Genomic DNA, 12,469 nt, shown 5'->3' with positions numbered 1-12,469 from the left:
TATTGTTATTATACTTCATCTGTACATGCGTACATATGTGTGTGATATGGTTTACTGCACAATGACTATAAGAATGATGTTCCTTATATTGGCGGGTGTATTACTGTAGGGAATTTGTTGTTTTCTGGTTGTGTTTTTTTATCTGTTCCAAAAGTTTAAGGTAAATTAAAAAAAAAACAGAAACCAACACTGACATTTAATAGTTGGCGGGACATAAATCATGGTTTCTGGTGTCAAAATCAACAAAATAGTAAATAATATTAACATGGCATGAAACCATCTCCTTTTATTCAGAAAGCTGCATCCTAAATGAATGATTTTTGAGATATTTTCTAGAAATGTAAGCAGACATAAAAACAAATTTAAAAAGGGATTTATGTGACCTGACCTCTCTGTCCAGTTGATCCTGCATGTCCTTCCATCTCTGCTCCTTCTGCCGTCTTTCCTCGTCCTCTCTGTTCCTTCTTTCCTCCTCCCGCCTCAGTCTCTCCTCCTCGGCCTGCTGAGCGGCTCTCTCCTGCCTCTCTCTCAACTCCTGCTGCCTCCTCTGCTCCTCCTCAGCCCTCTGCCTGGAGGAACACATGAGGGTTTGAGTTGTAGAGGCCACAATACAATGCAAGCACGAACTAATGAAAAATCAATGGTCATTTTCATTTTATTCGTCAGTTTCTGGACTCAGCTGACTGTTATAAATGAATTTGTAGTGCTTGTGGGGGTTTTTTATTTGTAATGTTTATTCATGTGGTAGAACTGGACTGAAGATGCAGCGAACAACAGACAATATTTTGGACAAAATTGATTGCTAAATGTTAAATGATGGGAGACTGTGTTGGTCATTGTCTAACACAAATACCGTATATCTAAAACAAGCAGCAACCTCCAGGGCTGAAAAATTAAGCCAACATGCAAGTGCCAAAACTGCAGTTCTTCTAATGGCCACTTGAGGGTGGCTCCAGTTGCCAGTCAATCCCCATAAAACTGCAAATTGTGATACTTTAATTGTGTAAATTAAATGATTTTTTATCCCATAATTAATATTAAAATACTTGACAAAGCAGCTGAAAAGACAAGTTTCAGTCAGACTTGTGGTGAATCTCAACTAAACAATTAAACCAGAATCAGATGATGAGTAGGTTTTCACATAACATAATGAGAGAACAGAGAAAAAAAAGCACTAAAGAAGCGAAGGTTTATAAAACAGGTTATTTTCATAACTACTAACTTTCACACTAATTTCAAAATAAGATTTGTTGTTGTTGGGGGGTATTTTTGGATTTTTCATCAGTTCATTATTACTTAAGACAAAGCAATGGAACAAAATCTTACACTTGAGAAGCTGGAGGTAAGACATGTTTGACATTACATTTTTGAAAAAATATTTATAAGGATTAATCAATTATTAGAATAGCTGCAGATTCATTTAAATGTTTAACTAAGCTCTTAATGCACACACACACACACACACACACACACACACACATACCTCTCCTCCTCCTGACGCTGTTTCTCCTCCTGCTCCTTCTGTATTCGGGCCAGACGTCGTCTCTCTGCCAGCAGTCTGGACGCTTCCTCAGCATCCGTCGTTCCACCAACACTCCTGCCTGTGGGCGTGCCCGGAGACTCTGTGTGTGGAGACAAAGATGTTGGAGCAGAGAGGTGGTGCAGCATGACTTAACAAAAAAAAAAGAAAAGAAACACGTCTGGACAAATCTTTCAGGAGTCAGAATAACCCGCAGAGTGGACGAGGGTATAATACAGACAGCTTGGTCAGCAATACAGCAGAGTCTTTATAAAACTCTACACGTAACACCAAGTCTTTGTTTTCTGATGTATCCACTCTCCAAAAAAGTTCTGTTTTCAGGTGAGAAAACTGCAGCTTCCAAAACAGAGAGAAAAATATTTGTTTTTTAGTTTAGTATGAACATAGTTTTGATCCAGACAACAAACACAGAGAGGACGGTATTTTGTTAAACTTTGCTGCTCAAATTTTCTGTCTCTCTTTGCTTTTGTCTCTGTCTCTGATTCTGTCAAAAAAAATGTCCCTTTGATATTAAAACTATTTTTTAAATTCAATGACTACGATTATGGCCAAAGCATAATAACTTTGGAGTTCAGTATTGTATGATATTCAATGTGTGTAAGATCAGGTAGTTAGGGTTTCACTTTCATTGTGTTTCTTTTAGTCAGAGGTAGTTTGCAGCTCTAGTTAAGGACTCCTCTTTTGGTTATATTAAATTATAAGATTTGAGCAGCACCCACAGACCCTTTCCTCTTATAGTTTGCATCTTTCTCTCTCATGCGTGTCAAGTGTATACTATAATGACAACAATGCAGAGACATAAACACACACTGCCATTACCTGCATTGAGTTCTTTGCTGGTGGATTTGGGAATCTTCCTCTCCAAGGTCTCTGATTTGGTAGATTTTCTCTCCAGGGTGTTGTGCCCTTTGACCTCAGAGTGACCCCTATCGTCGGTGCCGGGGGTGGTGGCCCTTTGCCGGAGTGGGGAGGGGGGGTACTGGCCAGGGGAGCAGGGCGACTGGGCGCGGCTCCTGTTTGACCTCACCCTGAAAATCACCACAAACACATCAGGTCACCTGGACTATATATTTATGATCCAGGTGAGATGTGTGTGTGTGCGTGTGTGTCTGTGTCTGTGTGTGTGTGTGTGTGTGTGTGTGTGTGTGCGCGCGCGTGTGTGTGCATTTCATACCGTTTCGGTGTGGCAGGGCCCTTGCTGTTGGCCCTGAAGGAAGAACTGCGGGCCGGTGTGTTTGGAGTGTCTCCCTGCAAAGTCACATTTAAAAAATACAACTGTGATAAAAACAGCAGCACATATTATAAACAAATAGTCAACCATGTCATCACGTATTGTGTAAAATGTTTGTTCCAAATATATGTTAGCTCCACTAGAGCCTGACATGAAAGTGAAATCTTCTCTATTTCTTTCTGGCTCATTCTGGTTCTGTGAGTTCTGGGATCATACTTGCATCCTGGTTTGTCACTTTTACTCCTAATCATGTATCAAAATCAAATAATTTCCAATACTGATTTCATAGTTTCCACCAAAAAAACAACTGTGTGGCTCTTAAAGCACACTGCAATTGTTTCCAATGTTAGAGATTAAGTTGAGTTTTCTTCTCCAATTAGTGAAAACAATCCTATGACTGAATTCCTGAGTATTTATTTAATAATCATGACTCCATACTACTTTACTACTATGCAGGCATCAACATGATTCAATAGATGATTCTTTGAATCCTGCTACATGTAACGTAGAACAAAATTATATGCCCAAACACAGCAACACATTATACATGAAGATGTGACTCGGCTTTTTTTTTATTAACAATTATTTTTGGGCATTTTTCATGCTTTATTGATAGTGAGAGAGAGAGATGTGAAGGACCTGCAGCAAAGAGCCCTGCACCCTTGAACTTGGGTCACTGCGGTCAGGACTCAGGTTTAATGGTGCGTGCGCTACCGGGTGAGCTATCAGATGAGCTACCAGGTGAGCTACCAGGGCACCTCCAGATGTGGCTCATCGTTTAAGTACTGTTACGGTCACGGTCTGGGTCTTTCTTTCTTTTTTTTTTTCCTTTATGGTCTATGCAGAGCTGGTTGTGAACCTGAGGTCGCAGCTATGTTATTATTGTTATGTATGCTGTGCAATGCCTTGGGACAATGAACTACAAATCCCAGTGCGGCAGGTGCCAGGTGCTATGGTGCTCCGTGCGCAGGCGTGTGGTGGGGACCTTTGATTACAAATGGCATACAGCTGGTGAGGACGCGAGGAGAGTGGTAGCAGTATCTACACGACCCGACGGACAAGCAGCGATACCTTTTTATATCTCTCTCTCCATCAAAAAAAGAAGAAAACCAAAAACTGAACTATCCAGACGACGACGGGGCTGGCAGCTCAGGAGAGCGGCGCTTGGGCTCTCGGAACAGACACTATCGATGACACTGCATAACAGTTTTCTTTACGTTGTGTTACAGTAGTGGCAAGCCCTAGTGGGCATTGTCACAACTGGGACATAATAGTACTGAGATATAAGAAGGAACTTTTTTTCATTAATTGTAGGTGGTACTGTTACCTAGAGGTGTAACAATCCATCGTTCTGAACTGATATATCGATTTAATGATCACCATCCAATATCATTGATGCAAGGTGAAAACACTAATCCATAACATCGTCTTTAGGTTATACCTATTTTTTGAAAGTCAGTGTCACTGTCAAACAGCAGCAGGCAGACGGCAAGCAGCCGAGAGAAAGACGATGAGGATAAAATTATTTACCGGGTAATAAATCAGCAGGGTGGAAATATTATCAGTTTCAGAGAAGACAGGGATCGACAGACAAAGCGCATGCCGTATCTAAACAATGCCGTTACAAGATAAAACATGACATATCTGCCTAGCCGGGCATCTCACTCCGCTAACTTCTTCCTATAACAACATTAGCTGCTCTGTTTCAACAACGCTGAAAAACGTGCATGCAGGCTGAAATTCAATCGTGCTGTTCAGTCCGGAGATGCACTGACTTAAACCAACTGTGAGTCAGAAGAAGAATAAATAATACAGGTAATTTGTTGAGCTATGAGTAGAGGAAATCTGCTAGTTTCTAGGCTAATTTATGCAGTGTATGGGTGGTGGCTTAAGCTAATGATAGGTGACAAGCAAAAACCATTTGTTTTGTATCTGAACAGGTATTACTGAGCCTAATATTATACTTTTGTGAAATGACCTTGTTATTAATCCATGATTTACAGCTGTTGGAGGAAGTTTTACATTCAAGTTTTAGGGAAAAGACAATGGTTTGGATTAAAATGAAAACATTTCTTTCAGAAAGGTCTTTACGGCAGAAAGCCCTGAAGGTGAACTTATCCCATGTGCTGTTCTCTGTGGGTTAGTGGAGTCAATGTAACATAAACTTTACTGCACTTAAGCTGTTACAATTATTTAAGTTAATTTTTTATTTTATTTTTTATGGCCGAAAGCAAAAAGAATTAAATGATCATATAATATCATCTCATATCGATTGCAGGCCCCTGAATCGCATCGTTGTCCAAAGAATCGATATGATATTGTGTCATGATGAAACTAGTGATTTACATCGCTACTACGAATAAAGGCTTCCAAACCTACCAAACTTTTTTGTTTACAGACCGATTGTAGCTAGTAATGTTAGGATTTCTTGATGTCAACCACTTCTTCAATCTGTCGCTGGCACATGCCGTGCAGGGGCTTGTCCTTCCATGATGGTTCATCCTCCTCTTCTGCACTCTTGGCTTTCTGCTGCCTGAGGTATTCACTTAGCAGCTCAACTCTGGGGGCCATCTTCCTGATGTATTCCTGGATCTTGCTTGTTTCGTCCTGGACAGTGGCTCGAGTCCTCAGCCTCCCTCCCCCTTCGGTTCTTATCGTCTTCCCTCTCTTGAACACCATCCGACCACACTTATCTAATCCGAATGACATTCAGATGTCATTGCTGCAGATCCTGGTGAGGTGGATCAGTGAGTCGATGTCTCGCTCACTCCTGACGTACAGGTTGATGTCATCCATGTAGAGGAGGTGACTGATGGTTGCTCCACTTCAGAACCAGTATCTGTAGCCACTCTTTGTTATGAGTTGGCTGAGGGGGTTCAGGCCTATGCAGCGGGGACAGTGCATCACCTTGGTATATGCCGCATTTGATGGTAACTTGTGCCTCTAGTTAGCCTCCACAATCGTTTTTCACTGCGTCATTGAATTCTTGATAAAGGCCTTTGGTGTCCTGTTGATGTTGTACATTTCCAGTACCCATGTGTGTGGCAATGAGTCGTAGGCTTTTTGTAGTCAATCCAGGCGGTGTACAGGTTATTCATCTTAGCTGCTATGATGCCTGACAGGAGCTTCCATGTTGTACAGAGGCAGGCTGTTGGCCAGTAGTTGGATGGGACCACACCCTTCTTGGGATCCTTCATGATCAGGACTATCCGCCCTTGGGTCAATCATTATGAATGCTGATTGATTCATGATAAACTTTGCAAAAGGTATATTTATAATACAGCAACTGTCACTCAGATTTTTTTATTGTTGTTTGTTTAAATAAACTTGTCACCTGTTTTTAACATTCAGCCCTTTACTTTGAATTTCGCATTAAGAGCCACTGGATCAAATCTGCATAGAAATCTGCTGGACTGTTTTCTGATTTAAAACATGATGAGGTAAGCTGAACATCTGATAGTGATGGGAATATAAAGTCAATCAAACAAACATTTCAATATGCTCATCCTCCTCAGGAAAGACAAGAAAACATTCAACCACAACAGTAATAACTCCTTTCCAAAATAAACCAAAAAGGTTTGTGGGAAATGTGGTCTTATTTGGAAGAAACAACAGCAATAATAAGCATAGAAGCTAAAGGCAGTCACTCACCATCACCAACACAAATATTTACATTAATCTACACATAATAGGACCTTTGAATCTCCAGTTTACAGCTGCAGGCATGTGTGCAGGTTTGTGCGTGCATATATCTACATATTTCTAAGATAACCATAACAAACAAAATGTCTCACGACACTTAACGTTAATGTGCCCTTTCAGTCTTGAATAGCTCACAGTTAATTAGGTGTCTAGTTCTACATGTGTGCATGTGTGCATGTGCGTGTGTGTGTATGTGTGTGTGTGTGTGTGTGAGGGCTGACCGTGGGTGTTTTGGCTCTAGACGTCTCTTCAGGGAGTCCAGCGATGCTCCTGCGGTTGGAGGAACTTCTATACGGTCTGTGTTGGTTGGGGGAAGCTGTTCGATGGGACACAGAAGACACTGATGGGTCATGCACCAACACACACACAAAACGCACAATGATGTTGACACAGACCAACAAAAATCAGAAGAAGGACACACTCAGATATGCACATTAATGAAAGGGCTACTAAATGTACGTTAAAAACATGACTGAATTGTAAGAAATGAAAAGCTCTTAGTATGTGTACTCTTTTATATCACACGCAGTTTCCTCAACATAGGGTATGTTTGTTTTTTTGCATTGTGTGGCCTTGACCTGTTCTGCATCTTTAGCTTCTGAGTAAATTTGTGATATGTGAATGTGAACCCACTGTTACTGTACCTCTCTCTGGTGAATGCAGGGCAGCTGAAGAGTTGGAGAGCTGTTTGTTGATTGGTTGATCCATCCCGGGTGGAGACAGGAAGTCACCGACTGATAGAATAAAACCACAAATCACTCAAACAGACACACACATGACAGTGAATCAAAGTGCTGACTGCAGCTGTATCGAAGGATAATGTAAATGTTCAATACACGTCCTAAAAACAAACACCCATCACACAACACACAAAAAACTGCCCCCTCACACAGAAAATAATCCTGCTGATCGATAAGCGGTGCAGGCTGCTGAATAAATTAACCTTGTGGTGATGTGAGGCAGAAATGAAGCAGCAGAACAGAGAGCAGCCTGCCTAATCATGAAATGGAGGATGATGATACAGAGGCAGCTGCTGCAGTCCCATTTAAATGAGAGGAAAATGTTTCCTACAGCACCTGAAGGCACCGTGACAGCATCCACGTGCACAGTGTAACCTGATTACTGTGAATCAGAAGGTTAGGATTATAATTTGATTTAAGTAAAGTATTACTCAGAACATATCCCGGATGGTGAGTAAGAATGTGTTAATCAGTCATTGCTGATAGACTCCAGACTTCTTCAGGTTGGGAGAATGACTGCCCTCTTTTGGAAAAATATGCAAATGCCCCTGTGAGTTTACAGTTAAAGGAAGTTGCAACTAACCTTGCTTTGGAGAGACTTACATATAGATTGTTAGAAGAAAAACAACACAAAGTTATCAAAATATGCAATCCTGTCTTATAATTTTTAGAAAATGAGAATATCCCACTGTCATGAATGTCATCACTACTGCTGCTCATTGTTTTCTTCTTTTAATACCTTTATTTCATACCGATCTCATATTTCATTTTAACTATTTGTATGTCAAAACACTTTTGTGTATTTTGTTTTCCTTACATACATGAGCATTTAACATGGCTTTTATTTTCATTTTTCATTATAGTGTGGTGCAGGAATAAGTCCTAAAACCGAGAAATGAGTTCCTGGTTTCTTCACTCCAAAGTTAATGGGTTTTTTGAATCAGTTTTTGATTAGATGCCTGAAATGAGGTCTGTGGTTCACACACGCTTAAGAGACTTTCACGTTTGTTCTATGACATAAAATACATCAGTAAATATCCCACTCGTGAATTTTGAAGGTTTTATATGTTTTTAAAAAGTCGGCTGCTAACAAGTGGCTAAATGAGACTACAGAACGTCATCACATTGGACATGGCTTTACAGCCTCCTTATGGTGGCAACATTTAGTCATGTGACTGTGTTGTAGTTCGTTTATAGCCTAACATTAGCTTTTTACTCCTGGCGTTTGCATTTACCTTTCAGAAATCATAACAGTAGTGTTCATTTGTTAAGATTATTTTGTTAACAAAATGTGTACGTATCATAAACTTATGTTTGACACAGAGCTTATTTTCTGCAATAATACAAAATCTGACAGAAAAATCCCATAAGCTTTTTGATGAGGGAACCAGGGCGATGTTAACTCCAGTGTCAGCCTACAAAAAAACAAAAAACATCATTCCTGCAGCACTTTATCATGTAGTGAAAATCTGATATTATGTCAGCCCTAGCCAGGAAGAAATAGAGTAAAAGAGCAAATTTCAGTTAAATTCCTTGCGGGTTTAAAGCAAAAGTGCAGCAGTTCAGCAAAAGTGCAAAAAAAAAAGGGATTTCTGCAGGGGCTGCTTCTGTTATATGGGACAGGGATGATTGGAAATGTCTGGTGGATGTGTGGGTGTGTTTGGGTGTGTGTTTTGATCTGATCTCTGTCTGTGCGTAGGTGGGGTCTAATAAGTTTCACAGATAGCTGCAGGGTAAATGTCTGGTATAATGTGTGTGTGTGTGTGTGTGTGTGTGTGTGTGTGTGTGTGTGTGTGTGTGTGTGTGTTTTATATAGACTGGACTCCCTGCTGAGGTTGATATGTATGCATCACTAAACACGGCCGTGGGCCAGGAGGACAGGAAGTGGAGCAGCCCTTTGTTGTGATAAGGGCGTGTGTGTGTGTGTGTGTGTGTGTGTGAGGGTGTGGATGTGTGGTGGGGGCTCCAGACCAGACACTCATTAGCCACAGAGGAGGAGTGGAAATACTGTATGTGCTGTGAACTGTTGATGGAAATGATCAACAATAGAATGGCAAAGTCCCTCCCCTTCGGGTGGACCACCATGGGACGTAATTCCTGAAAAAATATGTACGGTAGCTGATGGAGAGAGACAAAAAAATTGTGACCCTGTTTGAATTTGATATTTGTCAATTGTACAACATTATTTGGCAGGTCACAAAAGTCACAGTTTGTCTTAAAACAGTTAAAGCAGTGGCTCCCTACTCTGTTCTCGCGAGAGCACAATTTGAATCTGCTCAGCGAGTCACTCTGGCAATCAGTAATGATGCTCATTACCCATGCCCTTGAAGCCGAGCTGCACCAATCACATCGGTGTATCTGATATAGGCGGGCCAGAGGTGAGCTAAACGGATGACAACAGCGCTGCGACGACGAAGTCCGGAATCAGTCAGTAAACATTGCAAGATGGCTACGGATGAACACCAGTTGTTTGAAACGGCTTTGGCCGCTACAATGAACGAGTTAGACTTGGCTTTTTCTCTAAAAGAGGAACAGAAGACAACGCTTGAGCCTTTCCTTTGCAAGAAGGACGTTTTTGCTGTTTTGTCGACCGGATACGGCAAGAGTCTAATCTACCAGTTAGCTCCGCTGGTAGCTAAGCGTATGCATCACCCCGTGTATTGTTCTGATTGGTCATAGTGTTATCCAATTGCGTGCAGTGATATTTACAAATGCATGCTTGGTGCCGCCCCTCGAGTTGGGCCATTTTCATTACTCATGGCCAGACCCTAAATCTTTCTAGATTTGGGTCTGGATTTCCAGGCTAGTGGTTCCCAACCACAGGGTCGAGATTTCTCCTGAGTCATTAGTTCAAGGTCCCACAGTTTAATACATTCAGCGTCATACTTGTGTTTGGCCATGACATTAAGCCAGTTTGCTGTCTCTCTCAAGTAAGTGTCCATTAGTCGCTCATTCTACAGCAGAAAACAGCTCTTCAAAAAAAGCTCTGTGCTGGATATTTACCGTACATAAAAATGAAGTGTGCTTTTTTACAAATTTGATACGATTGCGAGTCACTTTCAGTGACAATGGGCCGGAGACCCACTTTTGGACTGTGACCCACCAGTTGGGAACTACTGAGTTTAAGTACAAGACTGTATAATTAGGTAATTAGAAAGACGACACAAGTCGTGTAAATGACATCATAACTTTATTTCTCTCTGAAGTCACGATGCCTGTGTGTTTCGTACAGGGATGTACTCACACGTTTTTAGCTAACTAGCTAGCCGGTGTAGGTGACGTATATCGTGCAAGACAAGAGATGTAGTGCACTGAGTGGTTTTACACATCGACAAACCTACAACTGTGACTACCTGGATTTGCAAAATTATCTTTTAGATTGACAAACATTATATGTGTAATTCAGGGCAGAACTGACACAGGATCTAAAAATTATTTGTCTCTCGCCATTGACTAACGTACATATTTATCCAAAATAAAGTTCTAGGGACACCAGAAGGGGGGAGACTTCACTCCTGTATGACACAAATGTTGTTTTTGCTCTGTTACATACACACAAATGCACAAATACACAGATACAGTGTGTAAACATACAGTTAGTGTTGGAGGTCATGTAACAAAATTCAGTAACCACAAATGATCAAAGTTTTCTATTTATTATACCATTGTATATGTAATTATATTCTTGGAAATGTATTTTCGTTTTCCTTTTAATTTCTTCCTTTTGTACTATTTTTACATAGTTATATTAGCTATTTTATTGTTTATATTCTATTCTCATTTAAATTAATGTGGATATCTACTTCCAAATTTCCTGTGTGGATCATGGAGGGGGATTTCTTTGTAAATCCTCTGATGACAATGATAAATCCTTGAATCTTTGAATTTGTTAGTTTGAAGGAGAAAAAAAGGCAGGACTTTACTTATTTTTCATTTTTTGTCTACCCTGACTTTTGGATTTAACCACCTTAATTTCTCTTTTGTATTGATGAGGTTGAAGATTGAGGTTGAGTTGAAGAGTTTTTTTATTATTGTAAAACTTCACACATATAGTTAGTGTTTAGTGATAAAAGCGTATTTTGGGAGAGCTGAGCCCTTATCTTATCATGGGTTTTTCTTGTTTTGCAGCGTCATTATTTGATCTTATCAAAGAACAATACATCTCCAGATTTTATGTGTCTGCAAGTCACATTTAGCAGACTAGACTGTAAAGTAACAAAGAAAACACTGTTAAAAGAAGCCTAATACATTAAATAAATTAAATCATCTGTGTGTTTTCACCATCTGATGTTTTCTTCCCAGCTCCATGTTGGGGGTCGGCCCAACCCAAATGCTGCTGGATATCTCTGCATTTGTGTGACTCAAAGGACTGCAGACAGAAACGATTTATACTCCAGATTTTGAGCAGGGCCCTGTCTGAACTTCCCCAGAAACCCTTTTGCTGCATTTCTATGCAAAGATGCTGTGAAGCATGTATGTCAGCATGTTTTGTTATTTACTCACAGAGTAAATATATTTTGAGTAAAGAAAACACTGCAATGAATTGATCACCAGACACACACGACATTAACACACTTCAGGACAATAAAAAGCTGCTGTGACGATACAAAGACGTCCACACACATGCAGACAGAGGAGCAGCTGTAGGTGACACAACAGGATTCGTGGTGGGAGTGAGGCAGGGGAGCGGTATAAGCGTGGCACACAGAGTCATGTTGTCTGTACCGTTACGGGATTGGCTGGTGCTGGAAGCAGCAGGAAGCTCATTGGGCTGAGCAGAGCCAATGGCATTGCAGGGCGGGGTCTTAGGGTTACCTGGGCAGCAGGTGAAGCACAGCGGAGAAAGCAAAGCGTTACACACTCACTCACACACCCACTCATACTCCTGCATCACTAACACACGGCACACAAACAGGTAACAACACACACACTAACATAAACAGTAACATCTGAAACACAATAAGCTCTGTCCAAGATTCCCAGGAGGAAGTCACACATCAAAACCTTGTTATGCCGAATCATCATCAACTCAGACGAGATAGGACTGTAGATGCCACCTGAGTGTTCCTAACCCTGATAGTGGAGCAGAGCAAAACAAAGGGTAAAACAAAGTTGCCTTCAAAAGGAACTTGTGCGGTTCATGTTTCAATAATCAGAGGTCTGCACAACATGCTTGGTACTGAAGTCATATAGAACCTGCCAACACACACACAGATATTTTTTAAATGGATATTTCATGCCATATTTTGGTCTCTC

The 12,469-nt window shown here is 40.8% G+C and overlaps 1 protein-coding gene across 5 annotated transcripts in view; it reads right to left on the bottom strand.

The window, feature by feature from the left end:
* Positions 1-12,469, bottom strand: part of LOC125882234 (ensconsin-like) — a 42,836-nt gene that overhangs the window by 10,924 nt on the left and 19,443 nt on the right. For 2 of the 5 annotated variants that reach the window (XM_049565991.1, XM_049565992.1), the window contains exons 6-12: positions 11,939-12,028; positions 7,118-7,207; positions 6,695-6,813; positions 2,715-2,788; positions 2,360-2,568; positions 1,484-1,622; positions 389-569 (exon numbers count right to left, since the gene is read on the bottom strand). In XM_049565991.1, coding sequence (XP_049421948.1) covers positions 389-569; positions 1,484-1,622; positions 2,360-2,568; positions 2,715-2,788; positions 6,695-6,813; positions 7,118-7,207; positions 11,939-12,028 — 902 coding nt within the window. The remainder of the gene's footprint in view (positions 1-388; positions 570-1,483; positions 1,623-2,359; positions 2,569-2,714; positions 2,789-6,694; positions 6,814-7,117; positions 7,208-11,938; positions 12,029-12,469) is intronic. The other 3 variants (XM_049565993.1, XM_049565994.1, XM_049565995.1) reach the window with 3 other exon arrangements.

This window comes from Epinephelus fuscoguttatus, linkage group LG21, assembly GCF_011397635.1.
Source record: "Epinephelus fuscoguttatus linkage group LG21, E.fuscoguttatus.final_Chr_v1".
NCBI classification, from domain to species: Eukaryota; Metazoa; Chordata; class Actinopteri; order Perciformes; family Serranidae; genus Epinephelus; species Epinephelus fuscoguttatus.
The sequence above is the reverse complement of the archived record's forward strand: the minus strand, read 5'-3'. Positions and strand labels throughout refer to the sequence as shown.